This window comes from Trachinotus anak, unplaced genomic scaffold (genome assembly GCF_046630095.1).
Source record: "Trachinotus anak isolate AG129_WGS33_773 ecotype Australia unplaced genomic scaffold, CSIRO_AGI_Tana_v1 ptg000013l, whole genome shotgun sequence".
Classification (NCBI taxonomy): Eukaryota; Metazoa; Chordata; class Actinopteri; order Carangiformes; family Carangidae; genus Trachinotus; species Trachinotus anak.
The window spans coordinates 21,124,821-21,150,602 of NW_027273864.1; the positions used below are offsets into that span (position 1 = coordinate 21,124,821).

At 40.6% G+C, this 25,782-nt stretch overlaps 1 protein-coding gene across 3 annotated transcripts; it reads left to right on the plus strand.

Annotated features, from left to right (window-relative positions):
* The first annotated feature begins 309 nt into the window (after positions 1-309).
* LOC139630713 (rho GTPase-activating protein 40) lies at positions 310-25,483 on the plus strand. Of its 3 annotated transcripts, XM_071494385.1 has the most exons (16): positions 310-493; positions 2,744-2,878; positions 11,436-11,659; positions 12,349-12,569; positions 13,190-13,268; positions 14,259-14,407; positions 15,735-15,900; positions 16,463-16,554; positions 16,924-17,001; positions 17,982-18,141; positions 18,941-19,023; positions 20,359-20,565; positions 20,922-21,065; positions 21,294-21,445; positions 21,969-22,024; positions 22,695-25,483. In XM_071494385.1, exons 3-16 carry the CDS (start codon positions 11,455-11,457, stop codon positions 22,799-22,801), a joined length of 1,899 nt encoding a protein of 632 aa, XP_071350486.1. In that variant the 5' UTR covers positions 310-493; positions 2,744-2,878; positions 11,436-11,454; the 3' UTR covers positions 22,802-25,483. The 3 variants fall into 3 exon arrangements, with proteins under 3 accessions (XP_071350486.1, XP_071350485.1, XP_071350484.1); XM_071494384.1 differs by lacking the exons at positions 310-493; positions 2,744-2,878 and adding an exon at positions 6,282-6,466; XM_071494383.1 differs by lacking the exons at positions 310-493; positions 2,744-2,878 and adding an exon at positions 8,665-8,960.
* The last annotated feature ends 299 nt before the right edge of the window (positions 25,484-25,782 follow it).

Below are 25,782 nucleotides of genomic sequence, written 5' to 3' on the forward strand. Positions count from 1 at the left end.
GGGCACAAAATAATAAAACACCTATTCAAATGTGATTCTGTTATCAGGTTTTTGTGCCACACCACGGCTTATCTGCAATTATCTTTTCCATCAGTCCATCGTTGCACAATGATGGACACTTATATGATTTTGTCTTTTTTGAATGAGTGTCAGATCATTTTAGGTGCTGCCAATAGAGCTGTGAGTTGTAAATAATAAAAAACCAAACACAAACACGGGGCAGTCGTGGGGTCCGGCGTGGTGACGTCAGCCGCAAGGTGAGGAGGACAGTGCGGACGGTTAACGGAGGAGCGCCGCCTCTCCCCTCTCATCCACCGGCGGGGCGGGCAAGGCGAGAGCTTCTCCCCTGCCATCTGTTTGTTGTCACCGTTCACAGCAAGACTTATCGGTGTTGTTGCTGTTGTTGTTGCTGTTGTTGTACTACATGGAAAAATCTTCTGTTCACGGTCAGAGGCGCCTTCGCACACCGGAGCTGTCAACGACGTTTTCTCAGGTAACAACAAACTGGTTCAGCTAGAGGATGTCTTTGTTTTCGGTGAGCTAGCTTACCCTTTGCATCAATGTGTTAAAACAGGTGAATTCTCAGGTTAGAAGCTAAGCTGCTGCATGCACCGCATGTTTTATGTTTTGGTAATATGATCTAAATAATGCAGTTTCATGGAATTATATGTTTATTGTGTAATTTTTCCGTTTAGCTTCGTTGCTCTTCGTCGAGAAGCGTTTCTGGTTGCTAGGGTACCAGGACATGTTGCTATGGGCGTTTGTTTCTTCTGCCTGCATGTGCAGCTGCAGCACAAAGCTGTCTGCTGGATGTTAACACCAATCTAGTTGAAAACAAGTGTTTCTGAAGATTTCACCACAGTATATTGCAGTAATGTTATGCATGATGATCTGTTATAACAGTCCCCACACTTTGGCCTAACCAGTGCTGTTTTAGACCGACAGTTATACTAATATTTAAGAAAAAATGATAATGATATATTGGCATAAGCAAAGCTCTTGATAGGGATCTTTAAAAATTTGGATATTAACAGTTTGTGACCAAGATACAGTTCATGTGAATTGTGAAGTTCCCCACTGTGGGACTAATAAAGGCTATTTTATCTTATGCCCCTCCTGTGGGTACCATTTCACATTTGGGTTGGTCTCACTAAAAGATAATTAACTTTTTCCACTGAATGACAAAAAAAAACTTTCTTGAGTTACACCTCTGTTTCCAGATCAAATCATAAAGATGGCAGCTAGCTGCAACTTGAGAAACAAAAAAAAAAAAAAAAATTGTCATCAAGCAGCAGATGAGTATTTTAGTATTCTGAAAATATCATATGATATGTGATATGTATTTTTAAATGAACCTCTCAGTGCTCTCTGACAGACACACCAGCAAAAGAAACTGTGTCTGTAAAGTTTTATATTTTATCAGAATATCATTCCTGACATGTTTTCATATAGACCTTCTTTGGAGCTTTAGCAGAATACTATATGCTAACCTGTTCTACTAGTGACATGATACCTGAAGAGCAAGGCCGAAGGGTGCATTATTCCAAGTTTAAAGGGTAAGAGTTAGTGCAAAGTAGTGCTTAATTGTAATCCACTTTTGCTCCATATGGTGAGAATAGAGAAGGTGTTTCAGCTTTCATTGCTTACGCCCTGCACCGCCAGCTGCTGTGAGGGACTTTATGGGGACAGATTGTTTGTTTTGGTTGACGCAATGTGGTATCTGTTTCGAAAAAAGCAAACATGAACTCACACATACATATAATTTGGTCAAAGACATGATTATGTAACTTAAGAAAATAAATAATCATTAAACTATGATCTCTTTCTCACTGATGCGGCTGCTGCCATTAGCAAATGTTTGCAAAGGACAGACTGGGTTTGTGAAATTGCCCAGTGGAAGAAATAGGGTCAAGCAAGAAAGTTTAGGAGAGATATGGTTACATCGGATCATGATTTAATGACTTGTCATGGTTGTTATGATCGTATAAGTGTAGGGTTTCAAGTTTAAGTCAGACATCAATTTATAGCTCCTCTGTGGAGAACATGCTCACCGTCTGCTTTATTGTCTGCTTTTCATTGTCACGAAGTGATAAAATTATAAGGTACTTAAAATTTCATATGAGATTGCAGGTCAACAACAAAAAGGCATGACAGTGATGTACTGCAGGGTGATTGGGAAAGAGCAAGGAATCCATAGCCATGTATCTCATCGTCTTTTTAGAGAGTGTGAGCTGTTGCCATCAGAGCAAAGGTGGTTATTATCTTTCTAAATTACCAGGCCTGCGTATCTTTCATACCAACCATAGTCTCTTAAACAAACACAACAGTTTCACCTGTGCATATGTGGAGGTGGCAGTTGACAGTTGGTGTTATGCTGCTGAGCATTGAGCACTTTTGTTGAATGTTATATTTTTTCTTAAACAATTAAATAAAAATTGTTGACAGTCCTCAATGAGTTCATTAGGTATAAAAAAGATGAATTTAGGTGGTTGGTTCGGGTGAAATAATACCATTATCTTACCATTTATAACAGAAAAAAATAAACCAGTGATATACAGTTGTGAGATGGATTCTGTAAAGTTATTTCAGATAGATAAATGGGTTTTGGATTTTGCAGTTGTTTTTTTCTTTCTTTCTTTCATTTTCTTTCAGTGCTCTGCACACAGCCATACTTTCAGTGATGCATCAATATGTTTACATGACCGGATAATTACAGCTTTCTCCAACTCACTCTGTCCTTCAGAACAAGTTCAGCTACAGAGCCCAGATGCACAAATGTGCCAAACTTTGCAGCCACAAATAATGATGAGCAGAAGCATTCACATCACTGTGGGCTTGATGCAGGAATTTGATCGCTGCAGCACAGTTCTCTCTATGTGTATGTATACAGAAGAAAACCATACGTGCATGACTCATTTTTTCATGAAAATCTTCTGATTTGCATTTAACATGAATATTTTCACTGGTTTATCTGGAATGGTATTGTGGTCGTTGGATTGAAAACAAACTTGCATCAGTTGCCTCAAATGAACAATAGCATTTGACGGCATCACAGTGCTTTCACTTCCAGTACCTCACCTCCTCTTTCTGTGTGCTTTTGTGTTTATACACCAGTGAGCTTTTACAGTGCAGTGTGCTGGCATGCTGGTTTTTAATTGTGTGTGGAGTTATTGGTATGAGTGACGTGTTGCATCATTCTGGCTCTGTGTCACCATTTGCTTGTTAGTCAGACCATCTGGAAGTGTTGTTGTTGATGAGTCTGGTCTCACCCTCTGCCCCATTTTCTGCTTTTCTCCTCATGTCTAATTCACCTATTGAAGATTGATCAGATCCTTTTATTAGGCATTTTTGAGAGTTAGTAGAATCACCCCAATAATTAACGAGCGACAAGAGACAACACAGGCCAACAATACTAATATAATGAAACGTGGCATTGTGGTTTTTGCCCATCTTTCTCTACTCTTCTCATATCCTTCCTCCTCTCCTGCAAGCATCTCTTATCCTCCCCTGTCATTATTTGCTCTCTTTTCTTCTTCATCCTTTTCCCCCTCTCCTGTATTCTACTCTCCTCCACTTTTTTGTCCTCCAGCTCCTTACTCTTCCCTTTGCAGAGGCTCTGTGCCCTGCTTGCCAAGAGGTGGATGAGCACGGCACGCGGCTGAGCTGGCTGTCACATGACATTTGCAGGGTCACACAGAGACATGCCATCACGTTCTTCACTCTCCTTTCCCTCCAGGCATATCTGTGAGCTAAGCAGGATTGTCAGAGAAGGCGAGAAAGGGCTTGACTTACCAAGAACGATGTCAGAGGCGATTTGAGAGAAAGGAAAGAAACATTTGAACATTTTGAAGATGGATGGGGCAAGAAGGACTTTACTGTAAGAGAAAAGATCTTGGTTCGACCTGCAGTTACAGGGGAGGAGTTAAGGTGGTTTTATTTGACTTAACAAGGAGGAAAATCAAGATAAGAGTGGTGCACAACATGGGAGACCTCAGACAGGTCCGGTTAACACGCTAGTCTAAAATCATGGAGAAACGAGGAATAAGGAATAAGTTAGTGTGAACAGAGAGAGCTGGTGAGGAAGGCAAAATCCCAAGAGGCATCCCTGTGGTTTCACTAATCTGTGTTGATCTGGTTAGAGATAAACTGAGTGTAAAGGTGACTGGGAAAACTGCCAGAGAGCTGAGACACCAGCAGCACAAAGCATAGACTACACTGAGCCCACCAGATACTGTACAACAGATTTCACCCACACCAAATGAAAATGTTAATTGGTTCTGTATTTAGTTCACTAGCTATATACTGTGTGACTCCTAATGTTTTCTATTTTTTCATTTGACTTGAGAGCATTTTTATGGAGGAACAATTTTGAGATTAACTCCAACAGTGACAAAAAAGATCTTCATTTCATGTGTGTTTCTACTAATGTAAATTGTAATGAGGAAGCTTTACTAGGCCAGTGCATTATTAGATACAATATAAAGTGGACCCAGGGTACACTATCATGGCTGCTGAGCTGAAAAGAACATCACTGACAACACACAATGAACAGTGGGTATACTTTGAACACACACACACACACACACACACACACACACACACACACACACACACACACACACACACACACACACACACATATACAGTATATATAACATATATCATCTGTATCTCCCAAAAACTTAAAATCATGCCATTAGTTACAAGCACATAAGTCAAAGCAGTGGGCCACCCTCATCCATGGCCCTGCACCACCTTATTTTGTGGGCTTAATGAAGATGCCCATTGTGGGAATTCAGTGAGGATTTGTAGAACATCATTTCTAAATTCTACAATATAAATAAACTCTTATGCTATTCACATAAGCAAGGACACTTGTCTTTGACATCAAATAAATTAAAACTGTGTTTTTCATCTGTGTGTATGGAGCGCAATGTGCTGGGATAGTAAATTTTGTTGTGGTTGTAAAAGGCTTTTGCTGCGATCAAAGCCTGAAATGTCTCATCATCAGATTTATACTATTGAGTACCTCACATATGTTCCTGGAAAAACTGTATAGATTTCTTAGTATTTAAAGCTTAGCTAACACTGCTGTGGTACAAAGTCCAATCCTTACTACTGAGCCCTCAAAGCTCCCTCTCACAATGAGACAAATATAGTAAATCTCAGTGAAATTTTACTTTGAGGTTGAATTTGACGTCATAATACACCCAGCATCTGTTCAGCACCAAGTGACCCTTTGTGTAGGTAAAAAACAGGTCAGAGGACAGTCACAGAGCAGAGTCACCTTCTCTGCCTCTGTCATCATAGGAGTAAAAGTGGCCATTTCAAATGGCATATCAAAATTATGTTTACTCACACATTTATGGTATCTGTCAAGTGTTGCCAAAAGCCTAATCTTTTAGTATAGCACGTTTCACATTGTGCTAGGTTGATGCACAAAGGAAGGTTAATATGTTTTACTTAAGGCACATAAAGGCATTTACAACAGTAACATTAAAAGTGCAGTTTTAAGTAGGTTATAATAGATAAATGTGAATTATTTAATGTTAATAACAGGCTCCCAAATCACCTTTATCTTTATCTTCAGGGTTCACATCATCATAGCGAGTCCGATATGAATTTAGGTTTTAAACCAGCTTATGGAACAGAGGACACAGCATTTATTGTGAGTTGTTTTTGCCGCGCTATACCTCATCAGTCCAGTCTTCCTTGTGTTCCTCCCTCCTGTAGGTCTGATCCAAAGTTCAAGAGCCACTGCTTTTTTATTCCTCCCTGTCAAGTCAAGGCCTTGCTGCTATTCATTGATATTCAACCCACCTGTCAATAAGTGACAATAAAGTGGATCATGACCCCAGTTACTGTTGAAAACTATAAAGATTAAAGACCAGAGCGCAGATTCCTTTGCTTGGGTTTGAGTAAACCAGAAAATGAATGAGTGAACATGATGCCACTAGTATAAAGGATGTTTTGCATTTTTCTTTGTCCCAGTGGGGGAAATGATACAGGCCCAGTGTAACTCTATCCAAACACTTAGTCAGGCTATCCAGCCAGCCGGCCAGTCAGTCAAGCATGCAGCTGTCTGCCCCAGCCATTAAACACCCAGCTCCAGCCCTGACCATCCTACCAGCCATTCAGACTATCTCTTCCTCCTGTCTGTGTCTCAGCCCTGGTCAGCTATTCAACCACTCAGGTTCTCTCCTTCTCCGCCCCCCGTGCAGACCTCCTTTCCTGCCCCAGGATGCGATGTAGTGACGTGCCTGCCAGCACACTGAGATTGTCCTTGTCCTAATGTGTTTGTGCACTGAAGAGGTTACAAGGAAGCAGCTTGCCAGGGGCAGGCAGCTGCTGTTTCCTACAGCTCGCGGCAGTATTGGGGGGACAACAGCAGGATGCCGTGGGGGAGAAGTAGCTCAGTGGCCCTGCTGCTGCTGTCGGGCAGAGCCAGCGGGCGGGCCAAGGCCAGGTAGGATCAGGCCTTTGCTGCTGCTGCTGTGGACTCAGGGTCTGCTAAAGCTTGAGGCTCATGTATGGATTAAGCTGTTCCACTGTTTGTCTAAACTGGGTTTAGGTGCAAGGAAGGATTGTTAAAACACAGTTTGTGTATGATTCATAGCCTAACTTGACTGAATGAGATAGACTAAGAAATCTTTGATGGGAGATTGTTTTCTAATTTTGAATATCCCTGTTTTGCTGTTTGGTGCTTTTTGTGTTTTGAACTACTCGTTTTATTGTGACTCTTTGTGTTTGGGATTTTCTATATCACAGGACAGATCCTACATGCTGTGACAGACCTTGAGAAGAAGCACTTTCTCATGGCTGTATGAGCTAACTGTCGCATTCGCTGCAAGCTAAGAGGCTTGCAGTGGAATTCAGCCACGAGGTCTTAACAGTGTGTTTCTTTCAACACAAGCAGCTTTTTCAAGTGGATTACTGTATTCCTTGACCTGAGTTGTTGGTCAGGGTTACTTTGTGTTATTTCCCTCAGTGCTGAGTATAAACATAAGTCAACACTTTGACATTTTGTCCATTCTTCTCTAAGAGTGGATGCTTTCCTGTTGATTATTTGTGTTAATGGGAAGTCCATTCAACAAGAAACAATCCCCACACCTTGACATTTGCAGTAATGCTTTCTTTAATTGTCTAGCATGGAGTAGCATGGAGCATGTGCTTTGTTTTGTTGTTGCGCTTTGGTGAGGAGTATTATTAGCAGGTTTAAAAATAAGACAATGCTGTTTTTCCTCTTGGTTCTTGATGCAAAACAAGGAAGCCCGCAAAAAAACTTCCCATATATTATCTGTCCTCTGAGGATATTTCATACTGAGGTTGCTGGCATTTTTAGCTTCAATTCATTTTAGAAGTCATGATTTCTGTTGTTATGAGTCTGGCTCAAGAGTTTCAAACCTTCTGGGTATATATTCAAACAGGAAGCAGAGTCATATGACAAAGAGGTTGTAGAGGTTGAGGTAACTGGTTAGGTTCTTGTAAGCTGCACAGCAGGTTTTAGTTGAATTTTCCTGGACATACATTGCAAAACCTGTTCCATGAAGCTTTTATTAAACAGGAAAAACTAGGTGATGCATTAGTAAACTAGTAAAAAAAAAAAATACACATCTGTGTTTACACAGAATGTGTGAATATAGTAGGGTAATAGTTGTCACCAAAATTACCTGCGTGTCAAACCAAAGGCATGTTTTTCTCACCTTTCTACTCAACTCACCAGGCATCTGTTTCTGTCTGTTTACATTGTCAGCTGATATATTGGTTGTCATCAGCTTGACAAGAGAGAATGAAAACATGTAGATGAGGCAGTGATTTACTGGGCGGCTGGGGGGTTAGAGTGCTGCTCACAGGCAATGTTAACAGACCTGCTTCACTTTCTTTGACTGTCAGTTTCTGTCACTCTGCCATCACCTCCACACACAGCCACACGACGGTTATTTATATCAACCGCTTAGTCATGCTCGGGTTAAACTAGGATGTTAGTTACACTTTTGTGAATGGTGCAATAGGTGGCTGTCTTCTGCATATAAGGCATGATTTGATTAAACGCACCAACACACTGGCTGTCACGTCACAAATATGTGATAGCTGATATGAGATTGCCTGCTTGCAATGCAAACTCAAACACAGAATTTGAATAAGAAGAAAACATCCTTATCCTTTGATTCATTTGATTAACTTACTTCTGGACTCATGCAGTAACAGCCAAGAAAAGGGGAGATAACGTGCCTCATCTTTCCAACAAAGAATCCTTGATTAATTTGCTCAAGTAGAGTTCTGTAGCTTTCACTAAAAGGCCAGTGAAGTGCCTGAGGTGCACATGTGATTGGACACTAAAGTTAGTCAGCTTTTACTCGTGTGGCTAGAGGCTTCATTCATTGATGCCTATTAGACTTAAGCCACACTAGAACAAAGAGTGCCACTGTTTTGTTTCAGTCAAAGTATTTTTGAGTGGGGTTTTCAGAAGTGTAGCATGGAATAGATTCCTGTTTGAACCAAAGAGGAAGTGGATGGCCATCAGGCATGCAGGCAGGGTGTGTCACCTCAGAGTGGCGAGGGAGGGGACAGGTGAGAATGTGTCGATGTTCAGAGAGTCGTCACTCCCTCCTGCATTCCAGCCCCAGCTCCACTCAGCTCACAAACACGCCACACAGCCGCAGGTCCCAGTAAAGACTTGCAACATCTCCTCCTATCACCACTCTGTGAAACTGGGGCAGCGGACAGATTTACATTGCTTTCACACCAAGACTGGATAAAACTAGGTTTTGTGCTGGACTGTAATTCCTGGATTCCTTTAGCACGGTGGATATGGGAGGCAGAGAGGAGGTTGTGTTAAGCAGGCTCGGGTCCAACATGCAGTTCCCACACACCAGGTTGAACCGTCTCAGGCTCCGTCCTGTCCGAAGCCCGCTGATGGGCAAGCGCGTGAAACCATCCTCACACAAGAAAACAGCCAGGTATGTGTGATGAGACAGTCACATTTGAGCTGTATCAGCAGGACCAAAGTCCTTGATGTTTTGGTGTGTTGTCAGAGCTTGAAGAGAAGTTGTATAGATGGCACAATGTCTTTTAAAGTCAAAAAATAACCTGACAGTGAATTGCATCATCAATATCATAACATAAATGTGTCATTCAAAACGATGCAGTTGTGGTGCGTGTACTTTATGCCATGGGGTCTGCGTTTCCTAAACTTTTTTAGATGTTGACTCTATTTTGGCATTTTTCCTAACATTTAAAACATGTGATGAATGTGTTAGTTGTATGGCAGTTTGCAGAAAAACCTTCAGTTGTGAGAGAGAAACAAGTTGAGTTCGTGAATTTAAAATAAGTGTGGTGTATTTTCATTATTTGAATTGAATTTGAATTTATGTGGTATTCTCTGAAGTTGACGTGGCTGCTGAGTCAGCCGTCTGTAGATCTCTGATCTCTCAGGCTAGATGTATTTTATGCATATGATTGGTAGGTTGTGAGCACATGTTGTGGCTTTGGACAACTGTCTGTGTGGGGGACACAGTGAGCCAGGTGTTGTATGAAAATAACAGTATTTATTATGTATATTTCTTATTAGTGATGCAGCTATACCACATTTTCTATCCCAATTTTGATTCCCTTCATAAATTGATAAGATGCTAGACACCATATTTTCTTTGTCAACTTAAAATCTGAGTCGATCTGATTGGTCTTTTCTTTTTAATTGCACTGTAATTGTTACAGTCTCAAAGTGACTGACTGATAGATAATTAGTCACAACGGTGATAACTAATTCATTGTTTGAGTCATTGTACAAGTGTATGTGCCATACATTTGCCTCTCTCAGTTTCTCTGGTGTGTGAAGATTTTCTGCTTTTCTCTGATTTGTTTTCATTGTAAAAAGAATATCTTTGGGTTGTGGTCTGCTGGTTGGACCAAAAAAAGCTATTTGAAGAGGTCTGAAGTTATTTTCCCACTATTTTCTGTTATTTTATTGACGTATCATTTTAATGATTGATTGGAAAAATAATTGATAGATCTGTCTTGTCTGGCCAATCAGTAATTTCAGCCTCAGTTCTGTTACCGATCCAATATATATAAACCCACTGAAATGTTTGTTTTTTCTACTAACTTGGATGTTTGGACTGATTGCGTCACATTACATAGTATACCACTATGCTATATGTTGAAATGTGACCTTACTGGTATAGCACAGTAAAACAATACCATGACCCATTTTCCTTAAACGTTTTTACAGGCTTTACTGCAATAGAAAAAGCCACTATAGGTTTATGGCATAGTGTCACAACTGCATTTTGCTTTAGAATCCAGTCTAATTTGGTTCACCCAACTGTGGGCAATTACCAGATTTTTTTTTGGATTTTTTTTTTTTTGTCATTCACAATTAATTCAATTCAATTGTGTATGAGAAATAGTCCATAGCCTAGCATGTGACCTAATATAGAAATCAGATTCTATATCTCTAGCTTATACTTGCTCACAGGAAGTTTTCACAGAAGTAAGTATCTGTTGAAACTCAAGCCCCCCACCCCACTTTGAGAAACTGGTTTAACAAACCAAAACAGTGATCTGGATCTGACCTCACCTGACTTGTAATTGATAAGCCCATTCACTGTATGAGGAACTTATTGATAAGCTCATACATTCATAACTCAAAGTACGATTGGTATTTTTGTCTCTGATATATCAGGGAACTATTATTTTCCATTGTCTCTCTTCAGCCATGTTGGCATGATGAGCCATCTGGCATTCCTGAGAAATGGGCTCGTGTGATTTGGTATGTCTCTTGAGATGTGACAACAAGAATGTAACTGAACTGCACACCAGCTGAGTGAGTCAGCTGACCACTTCCTGTGCCTGAGATCACCAGGTCACATTTTACTGCTCGAGGGTGCGAGTGTGTCTGCCTGCTGAGTGTGTCTCATTGTTGTCAGAGAACAGTATCCTGTGTTGTTGAGTGCTACATGGGAAAAGCAGACTGTATTTCCCCTGCTAGTGTTTGGAAGGGAAAATGGGAGCAGATATAAATGCCTTCTTTCTTAAATTGTTCATTGCATGTTTCATGTCCCACCGTTAGTGTGTTAAATTCATGTATCTTGTGTCAGTTGATAAAGGGGCGTAACCCTTATGAAAACAGAATTCACACTGTTACAGTGACATCTAGTGGTTCTACAGGGTACCTTGTCTCCAGGCCACATTTTGCAAGAACAATAGAGACCCCCCTTTGTGTCCGCTCTCGCCATCTCTCTCCTCACTGCGGCCCTTCCTCCATCCCACTCCTTTTGTCTCTCCATCTCTCTGGGCTCTCCTGGCTGATTCATCTTCCCCGCAGCACCTCATTCTTCACCATTCCTCTTGTGCTTGTATGTGTCTCTGTGTTTCTGCTCGTTTGTTTGCATGCATGCGTGCGATTTCTTTACACGTGTGTGTGTCTGCACCAGAGATCCCAGCCCCACCGAGATGAGCGTGGAGCCCTGGGCCAGCCCGCAGGACCAGGCAGCCGCTGAACACGCACACAGCACACACACGCTTCCCACCCAGGATCAGGAGCAGCACCCCGACAAACTCTGCCTGGACTCCTTCTGGAGTGAGGTGGAGACCATCCGACAGGGGAGTGGCTACACAGACCTCGACTGCACCAGAAGAGACTCCAGACAATCAGAAGGTAAATACCGCAAATCCTGTGCTGATATATTAAGAACAGAGAGAAAGAAGTCATTATTACTTTATGTAATAGAATTACAAGCCTTTCATTTTAAGCACAGCTGCAATACTGAGATCCTCCATAAAATGATGCATTTGCCATGGCAACATAGCCGGTTTCTCTCATGCAGCAAAGTAATGCTCATCACCATGACAACACTATCAAACACTCTGTAGCAGGAAGTGCCAAAGCCAATAGCCATTCATGAATGCTGACTCAGTGGGAATGCTGTTTAATTATGTCCATTCAAAGGATTTGATTGAGTTATTTCTACCTTTAACAGATCTGTTTGATGTTTTGCTCAACAGAGGCACTGATGTGGATTTATTTATGACTAGTGATGAAACACAGGCTTAAATAAAATGCCGTAATTCTTACATTTACAATACACTGGCAGTTAAGTTCAATGTATTGATTACCACTAAAATTGTTAAGCAACAGCTTGTGACACTAAAATGACTTTTTGTTGATATAATCATTTGCTTTTGATTGGGTAACGCTCCTACCAGCTCCCATCATCTATTCAAAATTATATTACATCAAAAGTATACTTCAGTATAATATACTGTATTTTATCCCCATCTTGTTGTTGTGTATTTACATGTGACCTGTTTGGATCTCTCCATGCCTGTTGTGTGTGTGTGTCTCAGAAGGTGAACAGGAGGAGCAGTGGTTGGCTGATGCTGGTTTGTCGACCCTCATCAGCGAGGACAGCGGAGATGTAGACAACGTGGTGCTGCTGTCCACTCTGACCCGGACCCAGGCTGAGGCCGTCCAGCGCCGACTGGATTCCTACACGCTGTCCCTCCGCAAAAGGAACAAGCCAGCGCCCCGTGACGTTCGCGACATCTTCAACTCCCCCATCACTCAGGTTAGGACTTTAAAATACTTTGTTAACTATGTGTATCCCTGAATCTCTGCGGGTCTAAGGGAGGTGGTAACTGACCACAACCACTGACATCGTGGAAGAGGAGAAGCAAGAAAAAGCAAGAGAAAACAAGAAAAAGCTAATTTTCCATGCTTTCAAATGACCTACAAATGGAAAAGAATAAAAAATAAAAAAAATAAAAAATTTAAGAAATTTAATTTAAGAGTGACTTGTGTCTGGGTCACAGTAAAATATAAAATACCCATTTCCCAGGGGACTCTCAGGACTCAGTGAGAGATTTCAAATTGTACTGTCTTGTTCCATGCACAGGGGTTGACCTGTGACAATAAAGGAAAATCACATGTAAAGGCCATGCTTTGTCCTCCCTGTCTGCCTGAGACGCCCTGAGAGGGGAAAAGAGACAGTGTTCCTCTGATCTTTATCAGTCCTTTATCAAAAGAAACACTCTTTTGTATTCATGTTTATCTGCTGCATGGACAAAGTGACACACTACTCCTATTCCCAGTGGTAGAGAAAATATTATAGGGAAGGCAGATGTTTTTAACTAAATTTACTCCTTACAGAAAGTGTTATATATGTGTCAATGTTCTCTCTCCTCCCAGACCCTTCTGCCTGAGTCTCAGCATAGTGAAGACCTTGGCCAAAACAGCATGGCTTCGGTTGCCAAAACACCACTATCAGGTAAGAGCTGTACAATATACTTAAAGTAAACCAAAATTAAAACTACGAAGTAACTAAAGGGAATAAGAAAAAGGTGAAAGTACACTCATAGGCATTCAAAAGCAGGAATATAGCTCAATAAATTGCAAAAGACAATAGCTGCAGTTATTTTTACAATCAGAGTCAAAACAAGACTTCAGCCTATAACCTTGTCTAAGATATGAATAAAATAACTTCCATGTCTGTGTTATCTTACACATTACTCATAGGCTTTACTACAAATAAGCTGCTTTGTCTTAAAAAAACATTCCTAAAGAAGTCAGGTGAGCAGCAGATTGGTGAGGACATGATGAGGGATTGTCTGGATCTTCTAATCGGTTCAGATTAATCCCCAGGTAACTCCTCGTCTCTACACACTGCAACTGGAGAAAGTCCCTGTCCACACTGCGCTGAGGACACTTTCCAAATCTCAGTATTTTGAATACTATCAAGGTTTTGTTCTGAGAAAAAATAAACAGTGAAAACAGTCCTTACAGAAAGTGCCTCATGATTTTGTGTTGTCCATTGTCAAAGTGTTATGAGTGAAAACAGGTTTAAATCTGCAGATGTGAACCTTAGGTACATCTAAGATATTGTTCTTAGATGACATTACTGAAATCAAAAGGGATGTTACTGATCAGTTTTGCCACAATAAATAGTGACAACTGTAGTATTGCTATTTTTATGTGAACAATAATAAGTTTTGACTGCAGGATAGTTAAAAGTGCCCCAGCTGAAAATGTTTTTTGTGATTCTTTGTTCCTCTGTTTTGAGGAACAAGAGGTAGATAGGAGATAAAGAGAGTGTGTGGGTACACAAACATTTCCACATTTTCTTCCTCTTCTTCCCTCACGTAGCAAGCATTCAGATTCTGCTTTAATGACATCCCTGCAGTGGACTTCCCTAAATAAACTAATAGATTGGTGTATGTGTGTGGGCTTGTGTGTATTTATGGGTGTGTTTCCTGCTCAGCTGTGACACCAGAGCATCAGCGCGGTGCTCCAAAAGAGGAATTCCTCATCACCGATGTGGCTTACTGCGAACAAGCTGTCATCTTCCTCAAACAGGCCAAACTGCCACAGAACAACAGCCAACGCAGGAAAGAGGATGGCACCCTGCCTGTAAGCACAAAGAAATTTTTAAATGGTCTTTTAAATGAGGAATTTTGTAAATGCTCCAGTGATGTCATGTAGCCGGAAGAGAATTTTTGCAAAAGGGGAATAAAAGGGAAATACTCACCTATTTTTCAGTGCAACTACTTCCTACATTCATTTCATTATGTGGGTGTGGACATCTGTTTACAGATGAAGAAGATTTGATAATAATCACGCATCCATGACAAATAATAACACCTATTATCAGTTTAACTTGTGTATCAGGATGGAAATTCACCTTTAGTAAAAGGAGTTTTCAGCTGCTGTCAGAAAAAGTCATAACAAAGTTGAGTTTAAAATTAGGTACAAAGTGAGAACACTTTTTAAAAATTTAATTAAAGCCCTTTAAAGATGTGAGATTTAAAGATAATTCCTAATGTCAGAACTTCCTTAAACCTTTTTTTTGACTGTACAGTAAGTTCAGCTTCACCTTTTGCTCTGCAGTACATGCTGCGTCCAAGGCTTCTTTCTGTTTTTGTTTCACATAATTTTAATGTATTAGATACAACCTACCTTACAGTGTCACTTTGCTTAATTTCAACCTATTATTATTTTAAAGACGTTTTCCATGTTCTCGTGTTTTTGTGCTAAAAGTAGTTTATCAGGTTTGTCAAGTCAAATCATCATCTTGGGTCCGTCAGTCTGTGTTTTGCTTAGTTTGTTGCTCTGATTATGCCGTTGGTGTAAACCAGTAGCTGCAACCAATAAGGAAAAATCAATCTTGACACATCTTCACCAAACATATACACAGACGTCACAGTGCATTTCAGTCTGTGGTTGGACCAAAGGATTTTGGGTCAGACTGAATTACACACACCCAGACACAAATGTTAATTCAAGCCAGTTGTATTCAGCCCCACTGCTGGTTAGATAACAGGGTTAAACAGAATAAAGGAATGAAGGAATTAGCTCAAAACAACAGGTGATTTGTTGTGTCACAGAGTCCAGCAGATTTATTTTTCTATGTCAGGTTGAATATGTTTCTTCAGCGAAAGGGAAGAATTATATATAATGTGTTAATTGTATATGTATTGATACCGTTGCCACATTTACTTGAAGACACTTTATGGAGTATTAAACAAGGGAATGATGTAAACTTACTGTATGTACAGTACATACATTAGAATATAATTTGACAGTCTCCATCTTTTTTCCTCTACCCCACTCACCTCTGCCTACTCCCCCTTCTGTTTGTTTTTTTGTTTCTTTCATTACCTCCTCATCTCCTCTTTCCACCTATCAACTCCATTTCTCCTCTCCTCACTGTTCTCTCCCTCCACTCTCACCTCCTCAGCGGGTGATCTGCCCCAAGTGCCGCCTAGGAGTGACTCGTATCCAAGATCTCTCCCACACTGACATGAAGAAGGTGCGTCAGCTGGCTCTCATCGACATGACGGCGCTGTGCGACCTCTTAGAGCTCGAGGTCAAAAGACACAAAACCTGCAAGAGGAAAATCCCAGGTATGATGGCACTCAGTGGCACCTGCACACATGAAAGAAAAACAGACACACGGAAACAGACGGCTAGTGTTTTTTTTAGACATTTTAACTATGTGCAGTGTTTATTTTGTGTCTCTTCTCATACTTTGTCAGCCACTCAAATCAAATCAAATGACTCAATGACTCAAACCAGAACTGACCTGGTTGTCTGCAGCAGTAGGTCTACACAAACTGTTTGGATGATTAGTTGCTTATTTTATTCATTAAAGAAGACAAACTGATCAAGTTTAAATCTAAATGTGCCGGAGCCTCTTTACTAAATATTTTATATAGCAACTCTTTCTCAGCACAGAAACAGCACAAAAAACTAGACTACACCACAGTGACATGTTCTTTAGTAATACATAAATGATTCATGAATAATCCTTTTGTAGTTTTTGGTTTGCAGCCATAGTTTCACACATTGCAATTACTGTATGTACTCACCTGCACACAATTACACAAGCAAAGGCATGGCAGTATGGATGTATACACATGCTGGTTTGGCTGATGAACAACTGAATGACACTCGGGTCTTTCACAGAGAGCACGCTCTTCGGGGTGCAGCTGGCCACACTGCTGGAGAATGATCAGAAAATCAAGCCCAACACCACGACTCCTCTCTTCCTGCAGGCGGTGAGAACCCAAAATAAATATGATGTCAACAGACCTTTTTTTTTTTTTTACTTTAAATTAATAAACTAACTGTCTGAAGAAGTGAAGAATAAGAAAACCTGTGTGTTAGAATCTATTGGTTTTAAATGTCTTGAAATGTCACACTGTTTTATTACACCTGCTCTTCACCCCTGGTGTGACACAAGATGAGAGTTCACATCTCCAGATGTAGCACGTAACACGATCTGAATGTCAAATGCTTTGACCACACCCTGTATGTAGCAGCAGTTACTCAGAATAACCAGCAGAGGTGAGCAAGAGATTCTTATCCAGCCATGCCTGACTCTCTGCTAATGTCTCTCTCTCTCCTCTCTCTCTCTCTCTCTGCAGTTGTTGTCGTCTTTGGAGAAGAAAGGAGTCGATTCGGAGGGGATCCTGCGGGTTCCAGGGTCTCAGTCCAGAATCAAGGTACAAAAATCTCAATTTATACCTGTTTATGTCAAGCAGTGTTGGCACTGCACCAGATTATTTTAATCACAACATTTGCCCCTTTCTTCTGTCTAATGTTTAAAGCAAAGCAAAGACAAAAATATTTCATGACCTAAAGAGCAGGCAAAATATTGACAGAAATAAAATGTCAGAAGTGTTACAATAGCAGAGGGAGAAATCAGCCAGAGTAAGTTTAACTACAGTTGACATTTAGAAATACCAGGTCCAATAAGACAAAATCAATAATGTTTTTTTCAGCTGTTGCTGCCACATACCTCTTATGATACTGTATTTAATTCACCACATGTTCAGTGGATGGTGAAGCTATTACATCGAAACTGCCAGAAGAGGGCACCATCTAACACTGAGGGGAAAAAAACATGAGACAAATTATCTGGACAGATCAATTGAAGTAATTACTAATGGCTCATGGATGTGTCAATAATGATCATTCAGATAGAATTAGCTAAACTTTCGCTGGGATTTCTGTCTTTAGTTTATAGTGTTTATTGTGGAGTGAAAGTATAACAACACTATTTATTTGTGTATTTATTGTTTTTTAGAGGGATAAGTACAATATATAACCAGAACCAGTGCCACATACCACAGCTTTATGGCCTAAGCTAGTTTGTATTGCCAGTCATGAGCCTTTAAAATATACATAAAACATACATAACTCAACAAGAAAATGCATACAAAACAGCACAAAACACACACAATGATTCCATCACGTCACACACTTGTCACACACTTCCCAAAATGATTTTTACAAAATTGGAAATACCATAAACAGGTTTATGAATTGTGCATAGTTTCAGTACTATACTTGTCACATGGATCTACTGTCCTCAGCATTATTTCTGCCAGATTTTAGACACACAAATCGAGGCAGGAATGAACAGGGGGCCATACACTCAATTCAAAATTCACAAAAACATCTGACTGTTTTCTGTCTGCAGATGCTGCAGCAGAACCTGGAGACCAACTTCTACTCAGGGCAGGTCAGCTGGGATGAAGTGAGTCCAAACGATGCAGCTGCACTACTGAAGAAGTTCATCCGGGAGCTTCCCGCTCCTTTGCTCACTGCCGAGTACCTCAACACCTTCAGCGCCGTCAGAGGTCAGTGCACACCACTTGAAGATTCACTGTAGCTTTACTCACACACGCATCATGTTCTAGCCATTTGAAGCTGTCATCCTGAGAAATCAACAAAAAAATGTCTGTTTGGATTCAAGCGCTTTCAGTTTCAGGAGAGTGTAACATCATACTTCACTCCCCTACAGTTACATTACAACCAGACCTGTGATAGATCAAACAATAAATCAGTATGCAGATGGGTGTGTTACTGAAGTGACTCACTGTGTTGTGTACGTGTTTCCATATTAGGCAAGTTGCATATTTACAGTATAATAACAATCTGCAGCTCACTTTTCCAGACAGCTCAGCAGGGTTCACATGATAACTACATGAGTCTTGTCACCCTGATGGCAGCACAGCGTGACGCTTCTGCTTCGACTGAGAAATCAACATAAAAATGAACAAGTTCATAGACTTTTAGGAAGCGTCCCCACTGCCATAAATACACGCACAGTGGCAGAGAGGAGTGAAAGATCAGCTATTCTCTTATTAGTTTCACCTTAATAAAACAATGGATTGACATTAATATAATCTGATTGATGACTCACTGATGTGTCGTTTGTGATGAGACTCAGTGCAAAGTGATAAATGACATGTGACCACTGAGACATAAACTAACAAACTAATGACCACCTGTCACAGTGCCATTAATCTTTAGACATCCCATTATTCTTAGCCAAACAGAGGAAATGAAGAGAAGGTGTGTGTGTGTGTGAGGAGTGTGTGTGTGCGTGCATGCCTATTTGACATGTCTTACCTTTGCTCCTCCCTCCTCCTTCAGACATCACAGAGCTGAAGCAGAAACTTCACATGTTGAACCTGCTCATCCTGCTGCTGCCTGAGCCCAACAGGAACACACTGAAGGTACTGAACACACACACACACACACACACACACACACTTCAACAATGCACAATGAAGTAGAGACAGAAATAGCGTATCACGCTCTGAGATAGATACATGGTACATTTGGAACCGACTGAACACCCACTGTTGCTGTCTTTTTACATGATTTTCATGCGCTCGGTTCTCAGATTTTTTGGTATGGTTTTTTGGTTTTGGAAGGTTTTCATGTGAATGTCCGGTGGTGAAATGTAACTAAACACATGATAATACAAACCTGAGGTATTTTTACTTTACCTCTATGTCTGCTCCACTTTATTTCAGAGGGAAATATTGTCATTTTTGGTCCACCACATTAATTGGAGAGCTGTAGAGTTAGTACTGGTAGAATTAGTACTATAGTTAGTACAATGTGAATTTAAATTTAGGTTTGTTAATTAAACTACATAGAAAATATTTAAAATAAGCTCCACTTTGACTGAATGCGTGTAGATCAGAATGTTCCTTGCACATTAGTGCATCAGAATAATACATTAACAATACATTTTACAGTATTATAACACTCTCAGGTGATATTTTAATGTGTCCAAGTGCTTTACTTTTGATACTTAATGTAGGACTTTTAATATGTAACAGTATTTTTTGAATGTAGTTTTTATTGCTACTGTCACTTAAGTAAAGGATGCAAATGTATCCTTTATGATGAATGCACTTGATCTCCAGGTGCAACATGGGTTGAAAATTGTCTACTAAGATTTAAGAGTGAAGTTTTGGAAAAAAAATGTTTCATAAAAACCCTTAAATGACCCAAAAAATATAAAATTGGGTTTTTGAACAATAAGCTCTGTTATAAAGCTGAGTCTAGAATTCCTCACCACACTGTACATGCTCTTCTCAGGTTTGTCAGGAATTGATCCCAGTTTAAGTCTTCGTGATGTATGACTAAAGACTAAAGCACTGTTTCATAACACATGACTATATTGTGCTGTTCTTAATCCACATTTTAAACACTCTGCTCTGTTATATAACAGCTTTCATTAACCATGACTCACTTTCACTGACACAAGTGTACAGTCAGCTCTGCTTATAGCATCCAGAAGCATAAAACCCACCTGAACTAATTACTTTGACTCCAGTGGAGGCAGCTGGAACTTACTGTGTATTAACATACTTCTTAGCAGAGGTATTGCAGATGATTCAGTCATTGTGATAATCCAATTAACTCTATTTTGTGCATCATCTTAAGTGACCCCTCTCTCTCTTTTGAAAGACATTTACACATCACTGAGTTGAAAGTGAGAGGATGTCTTTTAACTCTATACAAACTACGTATGTCTCAATTTGTGTGTCCTGCAGGCCCTCCTCGAGTTCCTCAGCAAGGTGGTTTCCAGGGAGAAGAGGAACAGGATGAACCTGTGGGCCGTAGCGACCATCATGGCTCCCAACCTCTTCCTCCATAAGGCCGTCCCCAGCAGACTGACTGAGGGGGCAGAGAAAGGACAGGCGGAGAAGGCAGCTGATGTTATGAGGCTCCTCATCCGCTACCAGGACCTGCTTTGGACGGTAGGTGGTGGAGGATTGTTGGTCTAACATATCCAATAGTTGAATTATTTCGAGGCCATGTACTTTTCTAGTAATAAAGCATTATTAAGTTATACTCACAAAAACCTGTCATTTCATATGCCAAGTTCGGAATGAAATATCAGCCAAAGCTTTAATTGAGCTTGAAGGTTCATTCCTAGAAATGGCAAAGAAATTCTTATAACAAGGTTCCCTTTATTCTGCTTCTGCATAAAAACCAAGTAAGTGGGCGTTAGGATAAAAGGTTTTGTCAAACTTTATTCAGATTGTACACACGTGTCCTGGCATGAAAATATAAACATAACAAATGTTTTTTATTTTTCTTGTTTTTTTTTCAGATCCCAAACTTCCTCATAGGACAAGTGCGTAAGCTGAACGAGAACAGTAACCGGCGTTACCAGTTCTATGATCGCCGCATCAAGAACCTGCTGAGGAAGATCCACACAGACAGCCGGGAAAAACCTGATAAAAACACCTCAGAGGTGAGAACTGTTTTCTCTGTAAACTGGACATCAGGGCAAAAGCAACTCTGGAGCCAATGAAAGATTCTGTGTAAATTAACACATCAAATCTCAATTCATGTGGTTATTTTACTTTACACTTTAAAACAGATTAAATGCTTTAGAAACCTCATGGTGTTTTATTTGCTAATGTTGATATTCATGGTCATCATGGTGACTAATATTCTCTTCCCCTTTTTGTTTCTAAAGCCATGCCGTACGGTGAAGGTCCAGGTCGGGGATCTGGTGAGCGGCACCATGGAGTTCAAGCTCAACATCAACTCACGAACCTCAGACCTGCTCGCCCAGTTTCACCGCCAGTTCATCCGCAGCCCTGAAAATGGAAAGGGCAAAATGCGAAGGTACAATACCACAGAGAGTTTAAAAGACTAACCTCAGCGTTCTATTCGTTTTAATGCTGTGTGCACTGTATTTAGTCAGGAGTTTCATTCATTTTATTGTAATTCAATTAATAAGTTGCAAGGCTTAGATTTAAATCAAATGTACAAAGTAAAGTAAGCAGATTAAGACAATTAATCAGTAGCACATATATCAAAATGCAGACGTCTTTAACATGAAAGAACAATAAATAGATGTATCCTGAGAAATATGAAACCAAGAAGGTGATGTGTAGTGTCATCAGGGGTGGAACAGGAAATCATTACGCTTCATTTTCAGAAAAACAAATAACTTCTGTTGATGATCTCATCAAGCAAAAGTCTGATGACGCTGGTAGCTCTAATGTGCATAGCTGTCTAGTTTAAGCTTTTTGTCAAGCAATAATGTCAGTCACCTGATGAATATTTCCTCTAAGAATAAAATATGACATATCTCCTCCATGGAAAAACAGAAGATTATACGTGGGTGTTATATGTCTCTCAACAGAAACGGGGCTGTGGTGTATCCAGACTGTGCCCTGTACGAAGTGGGAGGGAATATTGGTAAGTGGAAGTGGCTGCGCTGCAGCGCTGACATTTGCCTGTCTTTCTGTTCATTGAACTGATGAGGATAGCAAGGTCTTATGTAATGAACTGTGCAAGCGCCAAAGAGACGAGCAGTGCATCTGCAGTTATCAGAGCAGACAAATGCTTATTACACACATGTCTGTGCTCACAGGAGAACTGACAGTGAACAGTGAAACTTGTTCCGCTCAACTTTGTGATGGAAAATTTTTAATCTGCACATTAGCACCTAAATTACTGAATTATTCTGATTGAATTGATATAAACAAAAGTCTTCAACTGATACTAGTGGTGAAACAAATTATTGAGTAGTTAATCAATGGAAATTATTTTTCTAATTATTATTTTTTGAGCAGAAATGCCAGAAAATCCCAAGTTACAGCTTCTCAATTGTGAATATTTGCTGCTTTTCTCTGCTTATGTAACTTTACTGTTGATTGAATAAAACCATCATCATTGTTTTTTAACAATATTCTCACATTTGATTGATCAAATGGTCAACTAATAGAGAGAATTATGAGCAGATACACTGATAATGAAAATGAATGTCAGGTGATACATAAAATCAGCCCTAAACTTTTTTTTTATCTAAGTCAGTAGCAAACAATTCCAACCTGTAGAGCTTTAAGTAAATGTGTGCTTTCTGTAGGTGAGCACTGTCTGGATCCCGACACACACCTTCTAGATTTGTACAACAATAACCCTGGCGGGGAGTGGATCATCAAGCTGAAACCCAACGCAAGCAGAGGCCTGTGACATGGAGGATGATTGAAGGATGGCCAGATCTGGGAACAGGACAAAAGCAGAGCTTAAAAAAAGATCAAACCCATGCAGCCCTCTCTCTACTTCCTGACCTGTTCAACCTTCGAGGGACATGGGAGAGGGAGACAGATGGAGGAAGCAGAAACAGAAAAATGAAGAATCTGCCAGGAGCAGAGCCTAAAAACTGTCTGTGACCAGATGAACACACACTGCGCTCTTTCTCTTTTCCTCTATCTCTCCATCTTCTTCTCCCTTGACTCCATCATTTGTCTCTGGGCTGTGACGCTGAAAGCAAAAAGCTGCTGACGTGACTCATTACTTCTGACGGAGAATTTGCTGCATAGAAAAGAGAGGAAAGAGCGCGGCTGGGCAGTTTGGTCTGCCATCTTTCCCCTCACACAATCATGTCCAGCCATTAGCGAGCAGATGGGCATGCAGAGCACCTCTGGCTATAGGGAGCCCAAGTCCCTCCTCTTTTCTCAGGCCAGTCAGACAGTGACTTTTCCTTCTGTGGGTTTCATTCATGAGCCTTTTTTGAAAAGCTGAAACATGATACAGGGGTTTTCAGGTGCATATTCTCACCTAAATTGGTCTCAATTCTGCATTGGTCAGTAAATGTAAATAAGTTTTCTTGCTCACATGACGTGAAAGGAATCAGCTCACTGGAGAGCGTATACACACTGACTGCAGTTGATACCCATCTAGCCTAGAATATAGACAGAAAACCTTTGTATCCTGTTTTATGAATTACTACAAATATACCAACACCAAGAAACAGCAATGATAACAGCAAAAATACATTAAAAAAAAGTAAGTGGAACAGAGCCTAACCTGGACACTGAGTGGGACTGCAGCTCTTTGTAAACACACAATAACTGACTGATCAATCAACAAATCAACTGACTGATCTTTCTTACTTACTCTTTCTCTCCCTCTTCCGCTGGCATTTATCGGCTTCTTTCATCGTCTGTGCCATTCAAAGAGGGACAGAGACCCTGTTGAACTGATATCCCCTTTATCTGTGAAACCCTGCGATCTCCTGGGCCTTATAAAAAAAAAAAATCCATGGACTTCCAAGGACCCCTGACCTGTACAGAACACTGCTCAAAGAGACGTTCTGTTTTTTGACACCAAGGGATTTGGTGTCACAACCTCAAGAACAGTTATTGTACCTCTAAAGGGAGTTGTTAAGGACACACAGTGAAGCTGGTCTTCAGTTCTCATTTTTTAACACATGAATGGAGCCGGAAGTGCTGAAGTGACTCCTGGGGTATACTGGGATTATTATTATTTATATGAATGTAATACCATTGTTGCTCTGGTATTTGATGAGTATTCTTTAGGCTAGAGAGACTTTAGGATCGTGTGCTGCACTAAGTGTAACAGTATGTTGTGTTAAGTCGTCCATACTCAGTGTGGGAATTTGCAGTGTTCTTGTACATATTTCTTCATGCTAAGTTGTTGTTGTTGTTGTTGTTTTTTTTTGGATGAATCTCTTTACATCTGTTTCTCCTGAACAGTACAGTAAGATAAATTTCCTGTGTAAATATTGCTCAGTCATGCACTCTGCTGTGAAGAGGCACTGAAATCACCGCAGTACGACGGTCTAGTAACTTATTCCAAACACACGCAAGCAGCAAATGAATGTGTTTAACATTTTGTGCCGAGCGTCAGATGTGAATCATTTACTCCTCGCAATCGCAGCCATGTTGGTTCTCCGCGGCCATTTTGTGGGAAGTGTCTTGCACACTCCACTCTATGGACAGAGTAATGACACCCGGCCCGGCACCAACATCTATCAACACCCTCCGCTCCATCTCTGTCACCTCCCCATAATGGACCATAATGGCAGCGTGGTGTGTGCATCTGAAACGCACCGAGGAATCACATTTCTTTGATAAAGGAGAAGCTAATAAATGGCTGTTATAAATTCTGCTGCCCCGCACCTGACAACAGCAGCAGGAGCATGTGTACGTGTGTGTGTGTTTGTGTGTGTGCGTGTGTGTGTGCATGTGTGTGTGCATGTGTGTGATGAGCTTCATTACACAAGTCCAATTGGCCTGTCCCAGGGTCCCAGGCACAGTTCAGTGCCCCGGCACAAAGCAAGCTGATGAAACTGCCTTCTGCTGACAATCAGGAGAACTAGGTCACCTCTGAAGCAGCATCCCGGAGGGCGAGCAGCGTGAGTCCAAACACCCCGAGGAGCAGGGCACATGGACACATATTGTCTAAACACACATGACACACACATGGACAAAGCAAAACACGGGGCCACAAGTTCACACACTACACTAGTTTTCTGTTGACTCTGTGTTTGTATATATGTGAATGTGTTTGTGTGTGCGAGAGAAAGAGGAAGAATCCTTTGGGCTAGATATCTCTGAAACAGTGTTATCCATATAATTACCCAAGACTAAATGATGGACATTTACAGGGACGTTTGTTCCCTGTTGTGATCAAAGTGTGGCTGTGGACCTCTTATTGTCTTCAACACATCCAACTTTTATTATGGTGGAGATTTTAGACGTCAGTCAGCAGACGTCAGAATGTATATTTATGCCCTTTACACAAGTCGTCGTTTTTAATACTTCTGTGAAAATATTTAGGCTTTGCTGTAGACGGAAAAAAATGTTCTTTTTTTTATGTCAATAAATGTGAATCTAATGTTCTGCTAAACATGATTTATTTTTTTCAATATGGGGTAATGGGTGTGGTGGAAAGATGGTATCAACGAGAGCATCATTCATCAAATCTACAGTCGCAACTGCTCCTGCCTCCACTTTTATGCATCCACAGAAAGAAGCAAACATACACACATTTGTGAAAACAGAGAAAATCTGTAGTGAAGTATTGGTTTATTCTGCAGAAATAATCAATGGAGAGATTAACCTTGTAATGAGTGTGGGTGGAGAGGCCACTGCTGCTCAGTTCCTTGATTAATCATCGCCACGCTCCTCGAAAAACCATTCGCAACT